Source organism: Hippoglossus stenolepis, chromosome 23 (genome assembly GCF_022539355.2).
Source record: "Hippoglossus stenolepis isolate QCI-W04-F060 chromosome 23, HSTE1.2, whole genome shotgun sequence".
Classification (NCBI taxonomy): domain Eukaryota; kingdom Metazoa; phylum Chordata; class Actinopteri; order Pleuronectiformes; family Pleuronectidae; genus Hippoglossus; species Hippoglossus stenolepis.
Genome location: NC_061505.1, coordinates 6110052 through 6133863, shown reverse-complemented (window position 1 = coordinate 6133863; position 23812 = coordinate 6110052). Strand labels below are relative to the sequence as shown.

At 42.8% G+C, this 23812-nt stretch overlaps 4 protein-coding genes across 6 annotated transcripts; 1 reads left to right on the top strand and 3 right to left on the bottom strand.

Annotated features, from left to right (window-relative positions):
- Window positions 1–1017: 1017 nt before the first annotated feature.
- Window positions 1018–5030, bottom strand: LOC118102291. Its single transcript, XM_035148384.2, has 19 exons — window positions 4883–5030; window positions 4746–4801; window positions 4580–4669; window positions 4365–4489; window positions 4139–4279; window positions 3993–4061; window positions 3745–3915; window positions 3544–3640; window positions 3244–3461; window positions 3014–3164; window positions 2742–2950; window positions 2539–2656; window positions 2258–2463; window positions 2051–2168; window positions 1804–1976; window positions 1615–1712; window positions 1421–1539; window positions 1192–1342; window positions 1018–1118 (listed from the first exon to the last, which is right to left on the bottom strand). The coding sequence occupies exons 1-19, from the start codon at window positions 4903–4905 to the stop codon at window positions 1064–1066; spliced, it is 2388 nt and encodes a 795-aa protein (XP_035004275.1). The 5' UTR covers window positions 4906–5030; the 3' UTR covers window positions 1018–1063.
- An 836-nt stretch (window positions 5031–5866) lies between these two features.
- LOC118102992 lies at window positions 5867–10223 on the bottom strand. The gene is made up of 17 exons (XM_047338988.1): window positions 10112–10223; window positions 9911–10035; window positions 9683–9829; window positions 9432–9482; window positions 9069–9230; window positions 8895–8991; window positions 8595–8812; window positions 8293–8475; window positions 7945–8262; window positions 7744–7861; window positions 7321–7535; window positions 6939–7056; window positions 6682–6851; window positions 6504–6601; window positions 6299–6426; window positions 6158–6199; window positions 5867–6007 (listed from the first exon to the last, which is right to left on the bottom strand). Exons 1-16 carry the CDS (start codon window positions 10221–10223, stop codon window positions 6171–6173), a joined length of 2289 nt encoding a protein of 762 aa, XP_047194944.1. The 3' UTR covers window positions 5867–6007; window positions 6158–6170.
- A 3110-nt stretch (window positions 10224–13333) lies between these two features.
- On the top strand, window positions 13334–14580 carry sst5 (somatostatin 5). The gene is made up of 2 exons (XM_035148470.2): window positions 13334–13801; window positions 14165–14580. Exons 1-2 carry the CDS (start codon window positions 13679–13681, stop codon window positions 14381–14383), a joined length of 342 nt encoding a protein of 113 aa, XP_035004361.2. The 5' UTR covers window positions 13334–13678; the 3' UTR covers window positions 14384–14580.
- A 679-nt stretch (window positions 14581–15259) lies between these two features.
- Window positions 15260–23059, bottom strand: trip6 (thyroid hormone receptor interactor 6). 3 transcript variants are annotated; one of them, XM_047338776.1, is made up of 11 exons: window positions 22925–23059; window positions 22377–22421; window positions 20146–20374; window positions 19559–19662; window positions 19329–19442; window positions 18653–19246; window positions 18367–18463; window positions 18102–18271; window positions 17826–18004; window positions 17581–17701; window positions 15260–17242 (listed from the first exon to the last, which is right to left on the bottom strand). In XM_047338776.1, the coding sequence occupies exons 3-11, from the start codon at window positions 20363–20365 to the stop codon at window positions 17111–17113; spliced, it is 1731 nt and encodes a 576-aa protein (XP_047194732.1). In that variant the 5' UTR covers window positions 20366–20374; window positions 22377–22421; window positions 22925–23059; the 3' UTR covers window positions 15260–17110. The 3 variants fall into 3 exon arrangements, with proteins under 3 accessions (XP_047194732.1, XP_047194734.1, XP_047194733.1); XM_047338778.1 differs by having other exon boundaries at window positions 18367–18460; XM_047338777.1 differs by lacking the exon at window positions 22925–23059 and adding an exon at window positions 22575–22909.
- Window positions 23060–23812: the final 753 nt, after the last annotated feature.

Sequence of the window (23812 nt, the reverse complement as noted above, 5' to 3'; positions counted from 1 at the left end):
TTACACGCTTTTTTAGAGTTTACAGAGCTATCGACAAGATGGTCAATCTCAGTGGAGCTGGGGTTTTTAAAGAATTCATTGGTTAAAACTGAGTAAAATGTATCTGCAATCATTTCTTTATATTTAGCTACAGCATTATCAGGTAGACATGTAGAAAAGGAGCTGTTAATGGCATGTAGTCTGATCAGAAATTGAAGGTTATTAACTTATGGTCTGATAGAATCGGATTGTGGAAGTATTAAATTTTGACCCCATGAAGGTGAAGTGTGATACAATGAGTGGGTTGGTGAACACACTAAAACCAATAGTCTAATGTTATAAATTTATATAGCAGACATTGCTTGCAGTCAACATAAGATTAGTAAACTTAAGTCCCATTGACAGGTATTTAGTGCACACTTCCCAGTTAGATCCTGAAACATCTCATGCAGTAATTAAGAAATCAAAGTCACTGAATCATAATTGGAAGATGCTTCAATCCCAATCAACTAAAACATTTTTAATTAACTGCACCCTCTACCACATGGTCATGAGATATTTTGGGCTCTGTGCAATTTTCATGTGGAGAAAAGCTAATCTCTGGATAGTTCTACTCAGTGAACATTACCCATGATCCCCAGCTTCTTGAACTCTTCATATATTAATACTTGTCACTTAATGAGATGCTATTTTATTGGATTTACAGTTCAGCATTACTCTTTAACTGGCTGACAAACCCTGTGATGGTCAGTTAGTTCCACACTTATCCAGGAGATCATACCCACTCAAAGTTAGAGATGAAGATATTGACTGGAGATTAAAGAGGAAACATCCCCAGACCAGTTTTGAAGCCATTTTTTTTAAGTTTAAAAACAGTCCCCTTAACCAAACTTTTGAATAATATTTGTCACAACCCAAGGTTTAACCCCAAAGATAAGTTGAATTAGTAAAGTTAAGCAGCTTTTCCTCCACTGAAGTGTTTGATTAACCAAACTCTTAATGTTTCATGTTGAACAAAGTTAGAGCCACTCTCCAATGTCAAGAGTATTTTAGAGCAAACTTTATTAAAATCATTCAAAATGCATTAAATTACAATCCAAGATCTGGCATCACTTTGGCTTGCAATGTTCTTCTGGCTCCTGTGAAGAGAATTAAAGGTTAATGAAAGTCCTATAATTCATACTTGACTACATTTTAAATAAGTAACCTTACCTTTTTGGAAGATTCTTTAGATACGTGGATACTTTGATGTGCTGAGCAGGAGGTCGGTGACCAGGCATCATCAAAACAGGTCTGGTACGTCTGGTTGCAGGCACTGGAGTTTGAAGCACCGTGTCGAACTCCAATGTGGGTTTTTGTAGAACTAGAGGCGAATAAAACCAAATAGTAAGTAATCAAGAGGATTACGAGATTTATGCGTTCCGACCAGTGCGCTACTTACCTTCAGTTAAGAGTGAAGAATGAACAATGTTGCCGACAACCGCTGCGTCAGAATCAAACTTGTAAACCGAGAAGAGACGATGGAGCCCAGCCAGAGGATACGTACACTTCACCGTTACCCTACGAGACAAAGTCAGTGATGCAGTCATGAGTAGTTCAGAGAGGGGTAAAGAACTGGAGGCTGTAGATCTATACCTGTCAATCTCATTGCTGGAATCTGATGGATTTTTCTGAAGATTGAACTTCCTGCTGAAGGAAATCTCGTTTTCGTACGTCACATATTCCTTACCGAGCTGGAAAGACAAGAATTTGACGTACATAATGTTAAAATGTAGTTGATGAATGAGTGCTACGGTTATGTTGGACCTTAGTAATCAACTCCACCTTTATTATGGAGCCACAGCTGTTGAGGGGGAAAGAGAACAGAGCCCTGGTGTCGTCTGCTTCTTTGGGTCCACAGTGAGTGTTCAGGAGGTTTGATCTAGCAGGGATTCCTCCACTTGAGATGGCCAGGGACAAGTCAGCCACCACAGTCATCTTGCCATCAGTGGAACACACTGCAGAGAGACGACTTTTAGTCAATGCGTCAAACCCCACCTGTTGTCATAGTAAAAAGACAGGATGCCCTTACAAACGAACTCGGCAGTAGAGAATGGACACGTCTTGACAGTTGAACTCTGGACCCCTGATGTTCCTTGATATTGAATGAGGATTTCAAAAGTGCCAAGGAATCCCTTCAGAGCAACATCCTGCAAAACACGGCTTGTTAAAACTTCACATGTTCAAAACAACTTGCTCCCTGCACTAAGGTCTGTGCTCAAGTAGTTTGTCATTGTACCTCGTATACGTATCCATGAGTGAAGAGCGGCACCTCGAGCAGCAGGCTCTGGCTATCGTTGGTCATGATGTAGCCGTGCTGGGTTGCCAGTTCTGGCGACAGCAGGTCAGAACCGATACTGATGTGCCACAGGTAGTCAAAAGGCCGGTGGTCCAGTTTGAAGCTGATGCCAGACTCAGAACAGACGGCGTCAAACTCTGGAGGAGCTGAATGATACAGTAGAATGAATAACTCGATGTTCCATTTGGTTTGACAGTAAAAATACGAGGTTTGTGACTTACTGATGTCCGATAGCACCAAGACTGAGGTCAGGTGGAAAAACGTCTCATTCTCAGGCAGAACGGTCAGTGTGTAGTTGACTTCCAGTATGTGCTTCATAGCTTCATCTTCTTTAGAGAACTGCAGACAGAAAATACAGATTCTTACTGATTTAGCTGGACGACAGCATCACTTGTAAACCAGCCAAGGTTTAAAGACCATTTACCTTCTTAATGACAACAGGGTCATCAAAAGGCACCTTCAGAGTGTAGCCATGGGTGTTGTTGGGATGAACAACCTTTGTGATGCTGTGGCCGCTCTCATGTCCAAATTTATAAATATGTTTGTGTTCATTTAGCTGAACAGCAGAGACCTCGACATCCTCAGGAACATCTCCCAGGTAGATTGTGAAAACTCGTTCCTCAAGGACTGTTCCTGAAATGAAAGAGGTTTAGATTGGGCTCGTATCAATACAGGTTAAGTCAAAGATAGACTTACGGTTCTCTGTAAAAACAGGACGTGCCAGAAGAGGAGTTGCAAGTGTCGTGTGAAAGCGAAGTCTGGTGTCAACATGATCCTCATCCACCAAGATTTGCTCCAGATAGAGATGAAAGATGTAGTACTCGTAGAGGTCCCCAGACACAAAGCTCTGAAAAAGATTTAGTTTAACAAACGCCATCATGTCAGAACACACACACACCACAACCGATCACACCTCTATACCCCACCTTCCTGTATCCTCCTTCAGCATTATAGGGGATGCTGATCTCTACTGAGCCGTTGTGCTTCTGCACAATGAAGCCTCTCTCCTCTGCAACCGACTGCTCCAAAAGTTCACCATTGACACCGACGCTGACCCGTGTGTTGGTCAGACCAGACACCAGCGGGTACAACACCTCAGGAGTCTCCCACACCATGTATCCAGCATTATCATATGATCCTTCAGCTGTGGAGAAGACACCAATATAAAACCTTTACTTGTTCATCAAGGGAAACAAGCCACTGCATAAAAATATCGGGATACTGACAAATGGAGCAAGCAGCCTCAAGGTGGACCATGAGGACAACCCAGCTTTGTCTGGAGAGCAGAGTTGCATGGACGACCTCTACTGGAACACCGTTCACCTGGAGAGAGACAAGTCAAACACTGTAGTTACCGGATGATGATACAATTAGGGTTGAGGAATTATCAAATACCATGAACTAGATGGCAACATGCTGTGGTTTACCTCAGTGTTAAACGAGTCTGGTTGTCCATACGGTGTACGAAACACAAGCCGTCCCTCGGTCAGGTCAAACACATAGCCCTGTGTGCGAGCTTCAGAAATGTTCCCAGGAATCATCTGCTCCTCCGCTCTCTGAAACATCACCTGCCAGTCTGCGGTGGCTGAGGCATATGTCTGGGAAGAAGAATCATTTCAAAAACAGCCCTGCTTGGCCTAGAGTCTGCTCATATCGACAGGAAATTGAAACGTACAGGCTTTAGAGCAGCATTCCAGTTGTCCGTTGTCTGAGATGGACAGGTGACTGTATTCTTCACAGATACCTGAGCAGAGACCACAATTAGCAAGCACTTGAAACTGATCCCAGAATGCATTACTTCAAAAGTTTAACCAAACATACTTCCATGTAGTTGGCCTCACACGTAACCTCTCTTGGAGACCAGGGGAGCGAGGGAGAACAGGTCTCATTCAAGGCATAGGTGATGAACCGATCATCACGGTTTACAATCAGGTTGAAGTTGAATGTGAAAACTTCATCATCCTAAAAAAGACAGTTGAAAATGTCGGTGGGCTTTCTATATTCATTCCTATTTTGACACAGAAGACCCGTGTATGCGTGTGTATACTTTGTCGGTGTGACAGCTGAAATAGGAGGCTCGGAGCTCGACGTGGCCCTGAAGAGGGAGAACACGGACAGTGTAGCCACACTGAGCTGCATACTGCTCACTGATGGAGTACACGCCTGTTCCATCTGGAAGAGAAGCACATCAGTTTGATCATGAACTTCCTTCAGGACTCGCGACTGGGTTTTCACGCTGGACTCCACGTGTGCAGGACTCACCGACAGCCTCAAAGTGATATTCCTCTCCAGCGAAGGCGAGATCAACAGCTATCATGAAGTAGCGATCACGACACTCCGTACGATGAACGTCTGTATGAACAAACAACAAGAGCTTAATATATGCCGATGGTTGCAGATCAGTGCGTCTGCAGCCTTTAACTCTTACCACTGGGAATCTGGTCACATTTTGCAGTTGACCACACGGACAAGAGCAGGACGAACCTGAAAGTCAAAACCCATGTGTAAATAGATCAAGCAAACAGGTGAACAAAATACTTGTAAATGATGATCAAAGATTCTTACACGAGGCTGGACCCTAAAGCCATAGTTGCTGACGTGTTGGCAGTGTCTAAAGCTAGCCTGGCTGCTAGCGAACTACACCTACTGACCAACACACACTACAGTCAAACACTTGCTTGATACAACCTGATCAGGCTGGCAACATGTGGTTCTGTCGCCTTCACCTGCTTTTGTAGGTCACTTCCTTCACCAGTCAATCAGGTGACAGACACATGTGCGGCTCATTGGCAATCACAGGGACGTCCAATCACCTGCGGCTGATCAGGTCGGGAGTTGACTTCACGTCATGAGGTCGAGTTATTATCTTATAAAAGCAGGTGAGGGGGGACAGAACCACATTGTGGCACTTTGATCAGTGTGTTTCTTATTATTAGCCTGGTTAATTCAGCCACCAATCAGAGGCTCTCGGTCATGTGCTGTTCATTCTGTGTAACAAATTGTTCCCGTTTTATCGATACACTGTAGTCTGGTGCCAAAATTCAATACATATTTTAAAATGTCACCTTCATTGGCACTGGTGTTTCAGGAGAACCCAGAGCAAAGGAAAAATCTGAATAAGATTGCCTTGCCTTTTTCCTCTAGACATACCTGAACTAAATTTATACTATTTTCCTTCGGCCTTCTTCATTTATTTAGCTTCTGATAAATATAACTCAGTCAGATCCTTATTTAAGATATTAAAATGCTCCCATTTCTGTTCTTACATTTGGGATAATGTATCTTGGATTTATCTATTCTTATGCGTCTTATTTCCCCAAGGCCGTGTTTATGAGAAACAGATCAGGATTTAGTCATGTTTAAATAGGAGATGATTTATTTCACATTAGACAGAAACAAGACAATCATGAGAAGCAAAATGTTCCTCTGGGAAGTCATTTGTCAAGAAAATAACTGTGACTAAATAACTCAAATAACTTGAACTCAAAGCCTCTGTTAGAGTTTATCATAACAGTCTTTATTGGAAACTTCAACAAAAGCACAGTTTTCAAAAAATATATATATAGAGAGAGAAGACAGATATAAAACTAAAAGAAAATGCTAGTCTGTTATTTATTTGCTTCAGTTCCAGTATGTAGAAACAAATGTGTGGAGCACGAGCAGCAGCAGGATGGAGACATGGGATCCTCACTGAAACTCCAGAAGAGAGGAGACAGAGGTTAAACATCATCATTCAAATGATTGAACTGAGAAAAATCAGAGGGAAGAATGAGACTGAGGTAAATATGTAAAATATTTTGCACAGTTTTAATGATTTTAATAGTTTTACCCCACCGATACCTTGATGTTGTTCCTACAAATTCACCCTCCATTTTCTTTGACCTGGACAGGGAGGAATTCTTATATTACACATTTTCATAGATAACTATCACAAATCATGAGCAGATCTTAATTATTTTACTACTACACACACACATATACCTGTGTTGGCTTCCCTGCGTGTACGATTGACCGGCATTGTGGGTAAAAGGTCCAGAGGTGAGTACACAGGATGCTCGATAGACAGAGTACTGCTGTCGTTTGCAGGGTAGCGACACTGGATCGTCAGTCTACAACAGACAAGACGTGACTCCAACATAATGAGACTTTTTCTAAAAGCAAACAGAGCTCAGCGTTGTTTCCTCACCTGTACGGAGAATCTCTGTGTATGATAGGATCATCCGGAGGCAGAAAATCTTGGTTGTAGCTGATCTGGTTTTCGTAAAGCAGGAAATTCCCCTCAGTCTAAAGAAACACGAGGAGATCAGAGCAGAGGCCCGACAGTATGTTTTCTGAGCGGAGTCTGAATAATGAAAGTCCCTCACAGTGACAGTCGTCCCGCAGGAGTCCAGGCTGAAGTTGAACAGAGCTCTGGCACTGTCTGTCTCCATTGGAGCACAGCTGGGGTCCAGCAGAGTGGTCCGGTTGGGGTGAGTAGGCGGGATGGTGTGGGTGGTGTCGACCACGGCCATCATTCTCCCTTCTGGCAAACACACTGTCCGAGACAAACTGAGTGTGAGGGATGTTATGGGGAAAAAAAACGTTCATAGATTCAGCTGCAGTTTGAGCTTCTGTCTTGTACCTAAAAGTTCTGTCACAGGAAACGTGCATTTGTGGAGAAGGCTGTCCTGTACTTTCAGAGACTCTGCATCCACAATGAACACGTTCACTCCGGCAACGAGACTCCACAAGGTCAACTCCTACACGGGAGAAACAGAGGAAACGTGTGCATTCAAACAGCTGCAAAGTATAAGTGACGGTGAAGGAAATGACACGTTAAACAACAGCAAACAGAGTGGATCTGTTTTGAAAGCATTGGTTGAGAACGTATCTAACTATAATAAGATAAAACTCAATATGGTCCTGGAGATGAAAACAAAGATAACCTCTAAAAGCAATGTAAATCACAAGGGCATGACAGATGAGAATTTAATTATGTTTGTGTGCAGGGGGGATGGATTGACCTCGTAGTTCATCCCAGGGCTGTTCAGAGGGATCTCCACAGTTAAGTAGTCGTCCTGAGCCTCCACCAAGAACCCGCCCATCTCCACCAGCTCCCAGTCGAGCTTCCAGGGGCCGAGGTAGAGCTCCCACTGCAGCTCGTCCTGGGCCCTGTGATGCAGCAGCACCAGCAGGCTGCTCGCTGTGCACTTCCCCTCCAGTCTGGGTGAATCTGGGGCTGCAGAGGGAGAGGAGGTGAGGCTTTATTAACCACTGTTAGTTTGTATATCGCAATCACAGCAAATGGAATTTCATACCATTAACTATGAATATAATGTACTTTTTTATGAAAGATAAAGATATTCAATCGAGCTGTACTGAGTTAACGTATGCACGTACATGTATAAGAATAGAAAACCCCAAAACAAAAAGAAGGAATAACTCACCTGTGTACTCGACACTATGCTCTATGGCGACTTGATGGTAAAACACTTCTTTATTGGGTGAGATGTTCAGAGTAAAGATGAAAGTGAAGCTGTACGTCTTATAACCAGCACCTATAAACTGGGATCAGACCGCACATCGTTTCCCATGTTTTTTTAAACTTCTCCACATGATAAAGATGTTTCGTGTTTCGTGTTTCTCACCTCTGGGATTATTTTTGGGTGTGACACCAGGAAACTGAGCTGGAAGGAGATGCTCCCGTTGTCGTGGGAGAGTCTGGAAACCACAATGTCGGCGCCACCCTGCGTTTGGCGGCTTTGGGTCCAGGTTAAAACGTCACCGCCACCATCTACAGTCACCTTCTGGATGGAGACGTCAGGAGCAAACATGCCTAAGGTAACAGAAAATAATCCCTCGGATGTTTCTGTGAAGAGAGACAGATGTGTAATAGTGATACCTTCAACATAATGGAAACTATTCATGAGTTTTCTGTGTGTAATTTGATGTATTTTTAATTCTTTTGTTCGTTTTTATCAACAGAATTTGCATTAAATATGATTGAGATCTAAAAAAGCGTTACTCCTGGTTAAGAAAAGGGTTTGAGGGATGAGTGGAGTCTTCAGGAGCCTGAGGGAGCGGAGCTGTGTGAGAGGCCAATGCTCATCCGCCCACTGCCTCATAAAGAACAGATCGACGGACATGTGCTGTCCATACTGTCCCCTGACAACACCGCTCTGAAAAAGAAATCACAGCAGTCGTACTACAGACAAAACAATAAATAAAATATAACAAAAAGATATATCTACGCTAACAGTATTACTTTAGGTATTTATGACTTTATTTATTCATGTACCTTGATGTGTCCACCAGAGGCTCCTGTAGGAATCCTGACCTCCACTCGCCCCTCCTTCAGGCCGATGTTGTATCGTCTCTCTTTGGCGTCAGATTCACTCAGAGCTCGGCCGTTGACCCCCACCCTCACGCCTCTGTCCCTGAACTGCCCGTGAACTAGAGGAGAAAGAATGAAAGGGAGAGTCCACAACAGGTCCGACCCATCTGCTGTCGCCTCATCTGGGGGAGAGGAGAGGGAAAATTTGAAACCCTTCCCTGTGGTATTTACAAAAATAGCCTAATTGTATTAAACTGTACTAACTCTGGACACAGGCGACAGTGGTGTCAACAGCGAGGAAGTTGCTCTGGAGTCGGTAAAGCGTGGTTGCACTGACAATCTCCAAATCTACTCCGTTCACCTGCAATAACAACAAAAAGTACTTATAAGCGAATGATGCTGGTTTAACCCTCAGTGAACGATACTTCCTCCGAGTACCTTTGTGATGTAGGAGAGAGGGGAGGAGTAGGGGCAGCGGAGGGTGAGACGTGAGCCACTCATCGAGACGTGGTAGCTCAGAGCAGCAGCTTCAGTCAGGGAGAACACCGTCGCTCTTTCTGACGGCCGGTCCGATCTGTGGAACATCACAGCCATCTCTGCCTGAGTGAGGGACATCCAATCAAGTCATCTGACACTATTCTAAAAGACACGCAGCTGAAAAAACATCTTGGATGAACATTTCTTTGGCAAACTCTCCTTTTTACAAAATTTCCTCTCGTTTTAGGAATTCTGGGTCGTGATAGAGACAATAAATGCAAAGTCGTGACACAAATACATGTCTGATCATCTGCCATCACTTACCTTCTCGTCATTTTCAGATTTCACAGCCAGGGCAGGTAGATAGAGGGACACCTAGAGAGAATATAACAGTCTTCATTCACAAGAGGCCAAAAACAAGTTTTGTGAGCCCACCTTGACCTTTGACCACCAAATTTTGATCACAAAAAATGTCAACCTCATGTTTTCAAATCACAGCAAACACCATTGTTAATGTTTTTGGATAATCCTCCCAAAAAACCCTGATGACATGACTGCGTGGGTTAGTAAATCACCTCCATGTAGTTTTCCTCACACACGATCTCTCTGGAGCTCCATTGCTCCTGGAGGGAGCAGGTGAGCTGGAGGGGGAGCAGCCCGAGCACCTTCCCATCCACCTGGAGGTTCACAAACCAGACACGCAGGTGATAGTCGGTGCCCGTCTGTAGGGCAGATACACAATTAAAGATAAAGGGGCACCAAATGTATAACATATTAAAGCACAAAATGTCAGTCAAATGCACCTGGGTGTGGACGTGACAGGCCCGGAAGGAGGCTCGGAACACCAGGTCTCCGACATCATTGATCAGGATGGTGTAGCCACAGAGAGCGGCCTCCCGGTCAGACAGGATGTGGTAACCAGACCCGTCTATGGACGACAGACGTTTACAGTAAATGAAAGTAAATGGACATCAACAAATCTGGATGAGAATTAAGACGCATACCCTCGAAGTCTAAACGGGTCGTTGAGCCGAGGAAGCTGGACCTGACAGACAACCAGAAGTGACGCTCCAGGCATTTGGTCTGAAAAGCTCCTGGAAATATTATTAATGGCATTTTTAATCCGTAATATTAATATGAGTAATATTTAGATTTTACACATATTAAGACTTGATGAATAACAGTGGAACTATACATTTGATTCTTATGGAATACATTTGATTACTTGTAGTATTTATTTATTACTATTAGAATTAATATCTTAATACTAAGTTTAGGTATATGTCCTGTCCCTACACAAACAAAATAATAATACATTTTATTTATATAGTACTTTTAACAGTGCAAAAAGTCTCTTTACATAGGTTAAAAACAAGAAAAAGCTTCTGTAAAATATAAAATCTACTTCATGAACATATTTAAATATAAAATACACTTCATATACACGTTCAAATATAAAATACACTTCATAATCTCACATCAAAATCGTATGATAAGACTAACCTTTGAATTTCTTATCGTGTGGGTCCGATGCATTATCGCATTTACTGAATCCACAACACAATGTAATATTCTCTCCAGTATTTGCTTTAATAACATCGCAGACTGCATTTTTTAATATTGCGTTGTTTACCTCCACATCCTGTGCATTATCTCACAAAGAAGGAATATTTCCCCAGTGTGATCATGTGAACGTCTGTACATTAATGAAACAGGTATTTTGTCCTCACTGTTTCCTGTTGTCACTGGACTGGAGACACTCAGAGGTGAGAGCAGGAGCAACACAACACTGAAACACACACACACACACACACACATGTCACTGTATGAGTTTACTACACTGACTACACTTTATTTTCACATATAAAAACTCACCCACTCTGAATATGGAACGCTGCTATTTTCATTTCTAAAACAGGAAGTGGTGGATGTGAAAACTGGGACCTGTGTTTACCTTGCAGGAAGTGACGCCATCTTGACTCACCTGTAGGCGCTAATTAGCAGGAGCATCCTCCATCTTCATGAACACAGACACACTTCATCGCTGCTGAGTAAGTACACGTAGTCAAAGTAAGTCGTTGTTAACGTTTTGTTTTTGTTGGACTTTACGTAAAAACTGCGTTTAGCTTCAAAAACGCATTAATTTAACGCAGTGAGGTGCTGGATTAAGATGTGGTCTTACAGTGACACCTAGTGGTCGGAGTGAGTTCTGGCTCATATGAAAAAACAGCACAATCTGCACTGTGTGTACATTTATATGCAAGGAGTCACCCAGAGTGAAGTACAAATACTTTGTTACTTAAGTAGATTTTTCAGGTATATCTGTACTTTACTTGAGTATTTATTTTTCTGACAACTTTTTACTTCCTTCAATTTAACACAAATATCAGAACTTTTGACTTTTCCAAAACAGGCTCATTACTTTTGCTTGAATGCACTTTTATACTTTCACTTGAGTAAAGAGTTTGAATCGGTACTTATACTTTTACTTGAGTAAAGAACGTGTGTACTTTTACCACCTCTGGCGACACCTTTTATATTAATGAACAGACTATGTTCACATGTCCAGTGCATGTATACAAAGGAGCCAAGACAATATCTCCTTGTCACATTGTTCTTCAGTCAATCTTTTGCTTTTCTGCTGTGAATTGTTTTAAAGATGTTAAATGTGAATTAAATTCTAGTTTTGGTCATTTGAGGAAGTCAAATTCAACCAAATTGTCAGTTCTTGTCTTTTAAAACAAAGTATTTCTCTCTAAATGCAGGTTATGCTAAATATACATTGACTAACCTCATTTTAATGGTTGAGTAAACAGTTTTTCTTCTATTACATTTTTTATATTTAATCATTTTTGCTGTGACGAGGGAATAAAAATGTTCCAGCATCGTTCCCTCTCAACATGATTTACATCGAGGGAAACTATTTGGGGAAGATTGTCAGTAAATACGATTTTTTAAAAATTTAATATAGTTATTTAATCCTCTCTGACACAATGTTGGCACTCTTTTGTATCATGTAGCAGCACATATGTGGGCGTTGGGTGTGTGTGTGTTGTGAGATCATCACAGCTGGAGCTCTCTCCCTCATCCAGGGCGGCACAGCTGGACGCCTGCAGTCACCACATCCTCCGCTTCCTCACTCCACGAGCAAATGTTAGTCAAGAACAAGTCGTGTCGTGATTAAAGACGCAGTAATTGGACTGATCAGCGAGCGTCCTGTGGAGAAGAAATGGGAAAACTCGGCCCCGGGAAAAGGTCAGTGTCTATTTAAAGAACGAGAAAGTGAAAATGATACTGGTTAATGAACAAGATATTGATTTTGATTATGTCCTCCTTTTAAACCTGTAATATTTCAAATACACAGCTGTTTTCCCAATTTTATTTGAATAATTTCCAAATGAAAAATGAGAATACAAAATAAAAACGCGTCGAGAATAGTTTGTAGTATGATGTGGCAAAGATTGGAGTCATGTACTTGTTAGTATCAGGTTTTATTCATCTAATTTCTCTGATATCTGGCTGAATAAAACAAAAATTGATTTAAAGCGGATGGAAGAAGCAGGATTTTTCTCTGCTTTCTAACTTACGAAGCATTAAAAAAAATCATGTATATAAAGGTATCGCTTGTGAGATTCCTGCAGAGGTGCAAGTAAAGATGTCAGAGTAAATGAAGCTGAAAACACAAAGTAAATGGCAGATTTGACTTCCGTCCAACAGAAATGTATAATTTCTGAGTGAATATCTCCAATGGAATCACATCTTGACTCCTCAGATTGAATTTATGACCTTTCAGGGGTCTCACACTTCACCTGGATTAGGAGGCATGTGACCGTTCCCTTTCTTTTGACATTAGGATATTAAAATATTCATTCTGGGCAAAATATAAGACGATAGAAAATCCTTCCAGTCAAATCCAGACTGCAAACAAAACACGTGCGTCAGGTTTTTCTTTGAATACCACGTGAATCTCCCTTGTTTGTTTTCCTCAAAGTGACGGCTTGCATGGTGATGGTAGAGCTGGACTGGTTCACACTGTCCAGGCAGCCTCATTAACATTTGAGTCACATTGTGTCATTAGCAACACTCCACACAATACAGGAAGTCGTGCTGTGCAGGACGCCTAACGAGCTAATCAAGGCTGACACAAGTTATTCACAACAAAGCTTCAGTTTGTTGTGTTCTCTCATGTTCAACACTTCATTTTTTCAATTAAAAAGTTCTTGAAACGCAAAAGTCAGGTCTGGGAGGTTCGGTTGGATACATTCCAGGAATTGTTGATCCTCGCTGTCACGACCGGTGATGACCTTATCCCGTCCAATGACACTTATGACCACAACCTCCACCACGCACACCCTCAACAGCGCTTCCTCCCCTCCACCAATCACATCCTTCGCTCGGCCTGGGATTGAGGAGGATGCGAGGATGACGAGACGTATTTATCAGCTCAACTCTTCCCCGCTCAAACACTGACAACGTTAAACTCTTGCACCACCTCCTCGCTCATTGCTCAGAGGTCATATATTTTTTTATAAGAGCAGGTTTTATCTTCGGTTCGGCGTCGTAACGTGAAGATGCTCCGCTCGCAGGTGCAGGTGATTCTGGTGGCTTTGCTCTCCTCTGTGCTGCTGGTCAGCGGCGCTCCACGCAGGGACATGCAGACGAGAAGACCGAGAGAAGAACTCACAAACGACAAGGTAACTGGTTTATTTCACATTAGAGCGCCACTGGTGTATCGGTTGGGTGATGTTATCAGCAGATTTGACCCTTTCACAGATATATCAGTATTAATGTTTGTTTGCAGATATTTAAACTTTTATTTTACAGAATAAACAATTCAGAAAAGATGCATTTATATTTACATTTGACATAAAAAGAAATATCTATCATTTTCTTAAGTTAAGTTCTATATATTTAGTTTGTATTTGTGCTTAGTTTTCATTTCTTTGACATAAGAATGGATATATAGATAGATTCTATGATTCACTCTTCTTTTTTCTTATGACTTGAAATTATTTTCCTTTCTTTTTTCAATCATTTCCTTTCCCGTTCTCCTTCAGGCTCTCGCTCACCTGCTGCTGTTGCAGTTTGTCTCTGAGCTGATGGCGACGAGAGTAGAACAGATGCTGCCCAAGCTGGAGGAAGAGGAGGAGGAGGAGGAGGAGGAGGGGGCGACGGGAGGAAGAGTGGAGGTGATGCGGCGGCACCTTCCCCTCTCTCAAAGAGAACGCAAAGCAGGCTGCCGCAACTTCTTCTGGAAGACGTTCACCTCGTGTTAACACCAAGAGCTGGAATAGTTTTGTGTGAAACTTTTAAGAGTAAATTCCTCCATGTTTGTCCCTTTTGTTGTAACCACTGCAAGATGTCAAATATACAGGTTTTGGTGATTGTAAACAATAATACGGATGTATGTTTTAAAGACTGGCAGGGATGTACACAGTATATGAAATAAAATTTTCTGATTTAAAATGGAAAATTTGTCAGGCTGTATTACTTGGTGTGTTAAAGTGGCATTTCAGGGATTTAGAATGTGCACATTCATGAAGTTTGAAGACAATTTAAACAAGGTGTCAAAAATTGAAGCAGCAAACATGAGATTATCCTTTTTTTCCCCAAGATCATGATGCACAACTAGACCTGTAGACCTTACTGGCTCAGAGCCCAACAGAATTAATCTCCATGTGTGGCTGCAGAGGGCGCTGTTGCTCAAGAGTTACATAGTGTTGTTTTATCACTAAATTTATAGTTAAAATTCAATAATCTTTTACAAAAATAGTTGTATCCAAGCCCAAGATCTAATAACCTGATAAATACTCTTGTTGACATCACTATGACATCACCAGGATAGACGTTTGGGGCTTAAGTGAGCCACAGTCCAATCTCTGACTATCCACTGAACTTGATGTGTTAAAGGTTCTATGTGTAGCAATTTATTCTAAAATATTGTAAAATGACCATATCACATCATCAGGAATCAAGGAAACATAAGTGTAACTACACCTGCTCCAACAGCAACGCTACAGACAGCAATTAACCAACCTAATCAGCCTCGTTATGATTCAAAAAAGCTTCCTGACCAGAGGCGAAACAAATTCCACACGCGAAGGGTTTTGAACATGACAGCGATTGTACAAAAAGTGACAAACACACAGATGAACTTTCTGACATTTTAATAATCAAATCATGTGGCTACAACCTGCGTTAGGAGAAAAATCCACCACTGGGTTCACATGCATGTAGCTGTCATTTCTACTTCAATAGTCTGTTTATTCAGACCAACATGCCTCCTGCTCCTCGGCGTGAATTCATCAGCGGACTGACGTCTGCTGCGGTACCGTGGGCTCTGATCTACAAGCTCCAATTCACAGCATTTCAGACAGAACACCCAGTAAGGATATTAAAAAAATGAATGAGTTGGCATGATTACAGGTTTTTAAAATGACACATTATCGAAATGATCACCTTAATGACAAAAAGCAGTATATACATCATGAGATAAATTAACAACTCAATACCGTTTTTAAGCGAGATCGCGTTCTTTCGCACAATAAGCAGAATTCACAGTTTCAAAAAAAAAAGAAAAAAGAAAGAGGGTCGTTATGAAACTGAATGACGTCCTTGAGGTAAGGCTGTTTTCAAATGTCTAGCCCTTTAAGTTACACGTGTACAAAAAAGGAGGACGGAAAAAAACGGCGGTTAAACGCGATCGTGACAAACACTGTTGCTCCAAAGTCTCCGAACATGTGAGACTCGGCCCACGTGAGTGCAAGGACGAATCTAAAGAAACTTCACATGTGAGGGTCCTAAGATACTATAAATGTTTTTCTTTCTAGAGGGGAATTCATTACATTTAAGTCAACAAAAAAAAAGTATGTAAAAGTATCTGTCAAGTAAATTAATCTTTGAAATTTACGACAACTTCAGTTTGTTTATACAGACTCGTCACATGTTTTTAATGTTTTCGCGCCACATGTGCGTCTGACACCGTTTTCCTTTAGCGTTGGACTTCATTGCACCATTGTCTTCAACGTAACAGTCAAGTATCAACCAAATCAACAAATATCAAAACAGAACCAAAGCAAGATTGTGTATCGTAGACATTCAAAAAGGTTATTCTGCGTGATTTAAAAAGAAACAACAGTCATTTTAAGAGCTTTGAATGTTGAGATGTGTTCTAGCAAATGTTGTAGTAGCGTTCAGTAAAAAGCTAAAGAGGAGAAACACCCTTGTTTTGTAACTACACAATCCGTTCGTCTACATTTCTTGTGCTACGAGGCTACTCACTGCAAAGATTCACGGCACTACATGCTGTACAAACCAACCCAGGCTGTTATGTACAGTCACAGTTGCTTTGTGTGTGTGTGTGTGTTTAAGATGCTTGCTTTGAGGCAGTTCTGCACTTTTACAAATGTACAGATCCCATAGTTTAACAGCCTGCTTCTCATTTATGTCGCTTCTCTCTCCGAAATACAAATTTTAAGGTCGGAATCAGTCATATACCTCCATGTCCATGATCTCTATCACTGATAACAACGTACAAGCCACCAGATGAGCAGTACCAGAATGAATACATGTTAAGTGGAGCCCAAGCTGCCTGCAGGTCAGGCCTCTGTTGTACTAATACTGAGCTGAGTGTAAAAAGCAGGGGCAGTTGTGTATGAAGAAAAAAAGACAGAAAATGTGGTAGGATATTTGAATGACGGGGAAAAAGCGACGTGGTTGCTCCGTCGTCACTTGTATCGGCAACGCTGAAACTGAAAATGTCTTTCTGTGAATGTAACTGCAACAGCAGGCCACCAGAGGGCGCTGCAGCAATGTCTGCCAATTCACGAACAGAGCAACCACATATAAAAAAAAAATTGTAAACAAAAACAAGAAAGCAATTTATATCACAGAACAAAGCAGGGGGGGAATCCTGTCTGTGATATCGATCGTGTGTACACCACGGGGACTGTCAGTGGGTTTGTAACAGTGGGGCTGCAGGTTGGGAGGATAAAGGACGCCTGTTAGCAGTCAGTGGAGATTTTGGCCGAGAGGTCCTGGATGCGGCGAGCGCTGCAGCTCTTGCACAAGATGTGGCCGTCCAGCGGGTAACAGCCGCGGCCCTCCCCTTCAGACGACAGCAGGAGACCGCATTCCTGTCCAACACAGACACTCCAGTCATTTCACATGGACTCGTACTGTAAATATTTGCACAGTGCGAGTGAATTCAACTGTAGATGATGTGATAATTTATGGAAATTTAATCCGACATTTTCCAGCCAACTTCAGGATCGTTGAATAAATTATTTACGAGTCCCTAAAGTCGTTAAGTTTAAAAGAGCTACAGAGACACGTTAACTTCAAAGTGTCATCGTTTAATGGTGTTTTTAGACTTGTTTCGCCTACGTTAAAACCAAAATGAACCTGAGTCGACTCAAATTAAACTCTCAACCTTATTTCTTAGCAATTCTGTCATTTTTCGAAGTTGACTCACCTCACAGACGTAACAGTTGACGTGGAAGCTCCGATCCAGAGCCACTATCCTGACCGTCTCCTCCTGGCCCGGTTCAGGCATGATAGGCCCGCCACACACCGAGCAGCGCGGCGCATACTTTCTGCAACAACCATCAAAATTCTCACTTAGTGAAAATCAGTGATACTTTGCTTTGCTTCCAAGAAAAGATAACCCAGGCATGTTTAACAATATTCAGCTTTGTGTGTGTGTGAAGGTGTTGGTACCTATGGAAGTCGTCTATGCAGTGTATCTGGGACGTGGCGTCCACGGTGAAGGGCACGCCGTCCAAGCAGCAGTTACACACCACACATGTGAAACAGCGAGGGTGGTAGGCTTTCCCCATGGCGCGCAGGATCCGGTCCAGGATGGGCTTGGAGCACTTTGAACAGCGCTCTAGTGTACTCTGAACACAAACATGGAAATGGTTAGGGAAAGTACAGCAACGATCACAATTTACCAGGAAATATTTCAATATAAATCATCAAAAACAATTAACTCACAATGTAACAACTCTCGCAGTAACTCCTCTTGTCCAGGGCGTAGAAGGGTTGTCCCCGGAGACGGGCGTGGCAGGTGATGCACGTGAAACACTCCACGTGAAACACCTGCTCCATGGCGATGCAGCCGCTGCCGTCCCCGACCACGTTGTCCCCACAGCGGGCACAGCGGCCTGAAACGCAGAGGATCAAACACAAACCGGTTTTGTTTTATTTGAAGCGCTTTTGTAATGTCGTAAGTCATTAATGGGACAAGACGGGACTGTACCAAAATAGTCCTCTGCAGGGGGGTGGTTCATATCATATACCAACTTCTTGGTGAGTCGGTCCAGCTCCTCCTCAGGCCGGGTTGTTGGTAAACCCTGCTGAAAAGAGAGAATTCATAAAATTACATTAAGTAAGTAACTGGAAAACCAAAAACTTACTTTCATGAAATCACACCTGCTGAAGATATAAACTTTTAACTGCATTATTATCTTAGTAGACAGGTAGAGAATCTAAGTCATGATGCTTTGTTTTTACAACAGACTTGAGATACAGATTCTTGCTCCTACCTTGCCGGACTGATAAGCAGGATTCTGTGCAGCTCCTGCCCCCGTCTGATTAGTCTCCATCCCTCTCTTAGTCATCGGAACCTGGTTGACTCTTCCTCCAGACCCCGGGCCACTCCCCTTGTACCCCGTGTCAGAGTGCAAATCTTGACCTTGTGAACCGGGGTGCGGCGGGTACCAGCCCTGGGGACTTGCCTGAGTCTGGTGTTGGGGGCGTGACACATGCTGGCGAGGCGGGGGCGGAGTGTAGGCCTGTTCAGCCTGCCTGCCCGTCTGCGAGTAGGTGACGGGCTGCGCTGTCTTGACCTGGACGCTGAACCTGGGCCCGGTAGGGGTGGAGGAGGTGGTGTAGGAGGCTGGTACGGGCTGGGGGTAGGGTTTAGGTGAGGAGGAGGAGGAGTAGTAGTCCTGCTGGTGGGAGGTGGAGTACTGAGGTGTGTGGTGCTCGCTGGGGTAGGGCGGTGCGGGGTGGTATTGGCTATGGGGGTGAGGGGGGTAGCCCATGGATGGCCGACCCTGAGGAGGGGCTGCGCTCTGGTGTGCAGGCTTGTAGTGATCCCCTGAGAGGTATTTGTTGTAAGGCACATTGTCGTACAGCTGCGGAGAGATGGAGTCATAATAAAATTAAATGATGATGCAAATATTATCTCAACCATGCACACACACAGTATTTTCCTACTTGTGTGCTGGGGTCCTGTGGGTGACTGTCGAGATCAGCGAGCATACTGGTCAGGGAATCGATATCGGCATCTATTTTAGAGTGATAGCCCACAGGCTTTTCAGATCCACGGTGCTAACATCGGAATAAAATGAGAAAAACATTACTACATAAGAACCGTGAACAGGCTTTACTACATGATATTGGGATCACTTTTCCAGTGGAGGATCCAGATTTAAGTATGTACCCACCATCAGCTCGTAGCTTTCCATGTGAGGGCTCCAGTGGCGATCTTCCTTGGGACCGTGGGGAGGAGGGTAATAGTGATCGCTAGATGGATGATGAATGGGTCCACCTTTTGATTAAAGAACAGACATTGCAAAACTATTAATCTTCGACAAAAACACAATGACTTAATTGATTAGTAGGTGGCCGAAAATGGACGTTTTTCAAGTTTTACTGTTACACCTGAAAAACATTTACAGAACATGATTACCTTACAGTTCCCTTAGAATATTAATGTCTGCTTACTGTATAGTTCCCACTTAGTGATGTTAGAAAAATATCAGCAGGCAGAGATACAGTGACTGATGATGCTGCCATGACGGAGGTTTCACGGTTCAGAGCAAGTTATCTCTTCCCCAAAATGGCCATAAATAACCACATTTGAGGCAGTGATGCGGAACTGTGTGTGCAGCGAGAACAAATGAATAGAAGTATGAATCTGATGTGTAATAATTCAAAACTACTGCCTGTGTAGCTGTATTACAAAAGGTTTTTCTTATACTTTTAAACCCCAATCACCAACTCCAGTGTGTGACTTGTGTTATTGTCTTACCTGTGGGTCCAGTGGCCATGTACCTGTTGACCATTTCTCCACCTCCTCCTCCACCTCCTCCTCCATTCTGGTCATAGGGACCATATTTGGGCCGGAATTCGGACGCGCTCTTCTTGTTGGGGGCTCGGTAGATTGCGGACCCGGCAGAGTGGGACATCTGTGGGACGGCTCGCTCTGGGCTGTCCAGAGTCCTCGGTGGAAGCCAGGTGGGACCGGACATGGCACGCTTCTGAGATCAGAAAGAGGAAGGTACATGCTTCTTTATTTTGTTGAATAATTGCTGCATGCATTTCTTTTGTGTCAGTACAATGGCATCCTGAATGCAAACTAGTACAATGTTGCTTTTGCTTTGCTGAAAGTTAGTGTGCGTGATTAAGTTTTTTGCATTCATCCATGATTTGCATGAACAAAGCTGTAGCTGTAATGTGTTTATGTCATAAGTAACCAATGGTAACTACAGGATGCTTCAGATTTTGTTTCCTATGGCAACGAGGACATACACACACACACACGGAACAATAGGTTTCTAGTTGAGGAGCAGGAAGAGAGCAGCCACTCTGAAATACATGGGGATTTCCAGCAGCTCAGACATTGCTCACAAAAAAAAGAAAATTGTGTGAGTGTGTTTTTTGTGCGCTTCGAGACACACACAAAAAAATATATATATGTATATATATATATATCCAGCTCACATGTAGTACACCCTCATACAGATACACAAACAGGTGCAAATTTGTTGCGATCCTCCACAATGGTTATTGTCTGCGGGTGTTTACACACCAGTATCACCGATTTCCAAATAGAGCGGACACGAAAACAAGGCAGGAAATGTTGTGCAATGAAATGCGTCCGTGTACATGTGGACACCTGGCTCATAACAATATATTATGTATTCTCTGTGGGATAAATAACATGGGAGCACACAGCTGAGCCGACAAGGTGCTGACTTCGGGATAGTGGTGTGAGTGAAGGAAAGAAAGAGAAGGAAAGAGAATGTATCTAATGTTGATCATTGATTTGTTAATTTTTGTACTTTGTACTTGTACCAAAATGTAATGGGTTCTTCCCTGACCCATATCGAATCCTTCCACAAAGTTTCATGGTAATCCGTCCAGTTGTTTTTGCGTATCTCTGCTAACTATCAAACAAATGCAGATGAAAATATAACCTCTTGGCGATGGAAGACATTTTAACACATCCCTTTGTGCTCTGGGAATCTCTGATGGGACTTAAGTACGAATGATTGACTCACATTTTACTGTGATAAACGTTGGTGCACGAAGCAAATCAGGCTTACGCATCACAAACTAATCCACGGTGTGATTGACACAGTTCCGGAAAACACAGACACAAGCAAATCTGTGTTGTCCGGGCGGAGAAGTGAATCGCCCACTCAGACTGATTGTGTGTGGCCGTCATAAATCCCTGTCGGTAAGAGGATTATAATGACGGATGATGAGAATGATGCAGCCAAACAATAATGCAACGCTCCAAACACAGGATTTAAGCCTTTTGATCCGATTCTTCGTTCTTTTATTACTTCTATTCATTAGGTTGTTGCAGGTACGATTAAACCCTGACACTGTGGTCATGTGGAGGAAAAAGAGTGACCACCAACCACCTCCACTGTCCACCTGATGCACGCCGGTCTGAATCCGGATGAGCACACACTCAAATCCGGGGAAGGCTGAGGCTGGGAAATTAATCTCAATGGGTTTGATCACACGTGTTAAAGGAAAAGTGGGATGTTTACATGTGAGTCCAAACACAAAGCTGGAGCATTGGTCTGTTTATTGGCTTCTTGTGCTGCAGCTCAGTTGATGTCACAGTTGATGGCAGTGGACAGGACATCCGGTGTTTTTTTTTTTACATTTCAAAATAAAATATCTCTAACTCAGGCGTGTCAAAAATACGACAAACCAATCTAGAATCAACGCAGCGACGCTAAAATACGTTAAATCCAACGTTAGCTCGACGCAGGGCCTCCTCCATTGTTGGTATTCACAGCTTTTACGCAGCTTCTTGTTTATTTTGAAGGCGAAAGCCAACCGCTAGCTTAGCACGTTGACACCGTGTAGCTTGACGTGGCTATGTGTGCTAGCTGAAACGGTTAAAACAGCAAGACGCAAACCACGAATAAAAGCAAAAATGTTGTGGGAAATGAAACAAGAAAAAAATGAAACGTGAACACCACCGCTAATGAACAGTAGCGACCTGTTAGCATGTCCTACCTTTTACAGTAGCTTCACAGCGGCTCCTCTTCACTTCGGTCTCATCTGCAGATCAACAACAAGGCGACATTAAACAACAACAACAACATTAAACACACGATGTTTGCTTTGTTCTCAATGGTCGAGTTACTTCCGTTCATCGTTATCAACGTCGTGTTCGTCCCGAATCTGTCATCGTGTGTAAAACAAGCCACTTACATGATGGAATGAGCCATAATGGAGGACGATCAGCGGCGGTTTCCTTTTAACAACGGGCTTGTTTACTTGTTTACTTGTTTGTTAGCACGATTAGCGGCAGTTAACTTGAACAAGCGAGCTTGTTTACTCGGTTGTTAGCCCGTGTGGAACTCGCGCAGAGCTCGTGCCTTGCCTCCAGGCTAACGACGCACCGAGGAGGAGGAAGCGGAGAGTTAACCCGACACCCAGCGTCCGATCCCGGCCGGAGAAAACACACCCTGCACCCCCCCACCTCCCGTCCAACCGTCCGCGGGTCGGTGGAAGTTGTCCCGGGACAACTTTTCCTTTTTACCCGGGCGTCGTTAACCTACTTTGTCACGGATCCTGAGGCCTTCAGCAGCAGCGGCAGCTCCGCATTCCCGACGTGTGACGTAGCTGGTGTGTGTGTGTGTACATGTGTGTGTGTGTGTGTGTGTGTGTGTGTGTGTGTTGTGTGTGTGTGTGTGTGTGTGTGTGTAGGGGGAGACAGAGAGGTGGGTGGTCTGTCACACACAGTTTTCAAAATAGAAATACAAGAGTCAGCTGTATGTAAATGCGACCCCACTGTATTTCTATGGGGTGATGCATGAATTAAATGTAATAATTGTATTAACGGGGTATTAATATGTATATATATACAAATATATATATACACACCTTAATACACTTTATACTAATATATCAATATGTACAGTAAAATTTGTTATCTTTATTTAAATGTCACAATTTTACAAGTTGCGGTTCAAAATGTAACTATGTATGAAATGAAAATAAATATGAACAAAAAAAAGAATCCAAAACTATAACTGCTCCTTAAGTAAATAGTTGAATCACAATCAACATGATGGTGTTTTGTATTGTTCAGATTGGCTCACTGCTCTCTTTATGTTTATTGTTTTGATATTTAAGGTTATTTTATTTTGGGATTTGATTGTAAATATATCAGCTTTACTTTGAGTTTTGTGTTATGGATGTATTTTCTCTATATAGGGTACCTTGTTGTACCTTGTTGTTTACCACTCTATAAGCAGTAGTAGTATGTGAAGTTCAAGCGCTCGCTTATTATTATTTTGCGGTTAATGAGATTTGGGTCAACTGTCCCTCTCCCATCACCCCCACCCAATTTACTCCTCTTCCTCCATGTTGGAGGCCCACGGCTCTCCCCAAGGCACATCTCCAAAAGCAAAGGTTTCATAACCATCAATTATCTTTTTATTTCT

Coding starts and splice junctions, on each gene's coding strand:
- LOC118102291 (XM_035148384.2), bottom strand. CDS start 4,905: ATGGCTTTAGGGTCCAGCCTCGT. Junction 4,280..4,364: donor TCAGCTGTCACACCGACAAA/GTATACACACGC, acceptor TGTCTTTTTTAG/GATGATGAAGTTTTCACATT. Junction 1,977..2,050: donor CTCTACTGCCGAGTTCGTTT/GTAAGGGCATCC, acceptor GTCTCTCTGCAG/TGTGTTCCACTGATGGCAAG.
- LOC118102992 (XM_047338988.1), bottom strand. CDS start 10,223: ATGCCATTAATAATATTTCCAGGAGCTTTTCAGACCAAATGCCTGGAG. Junction 8,992..9,068: donor CTCTCTCCTACATCACAAAG/GTACTCGGAGGA, acceptor TTGTTATTGCAG/GTGAACGGAGTAGATTTGGA. Junction 6,602..6,681: donor CCTGCGGGACGACTGTCACT/GTGAGGGACTTT, acceptor GTGTTTCTTTAG/ACTGAGGGGAATTTCCTGCT.
- sst5 (XM_035148470.2), top strand. CDS start 13,679: ATGCTCCGCTCGCAGGTGCAGGTGATTCTGGTGGCTTTGCTCTCCTCT. Junction 13,802..14,164: donor AAGAACTCACAAACGACAAG/GTAACTGGTTTA, acceptor GTTCTCCTTCAG/GCTCTCGCTCACCTGCTGCT.
- trip6 (XM_047338776.1), bottom strand. CDS start 20,365: ATGTCCGGTCCCACCTGGCTTCCACCGAGGACTCTGGACAGCCCAGAG. Junction 19,663..20,145: donor CATGGCCACTGGACCCACAG/GTAAGACAATAA, acceptor TTTAATCAAAAG/GTGGACCCATTCATCATCCA. Junction 17,702..17,825: donor TGCATAGACGACTTCCATAG/GTACCAACACCT, acceptor TGGTTGTTGCAG/AAAGTATGCGCCGCGCTGCT.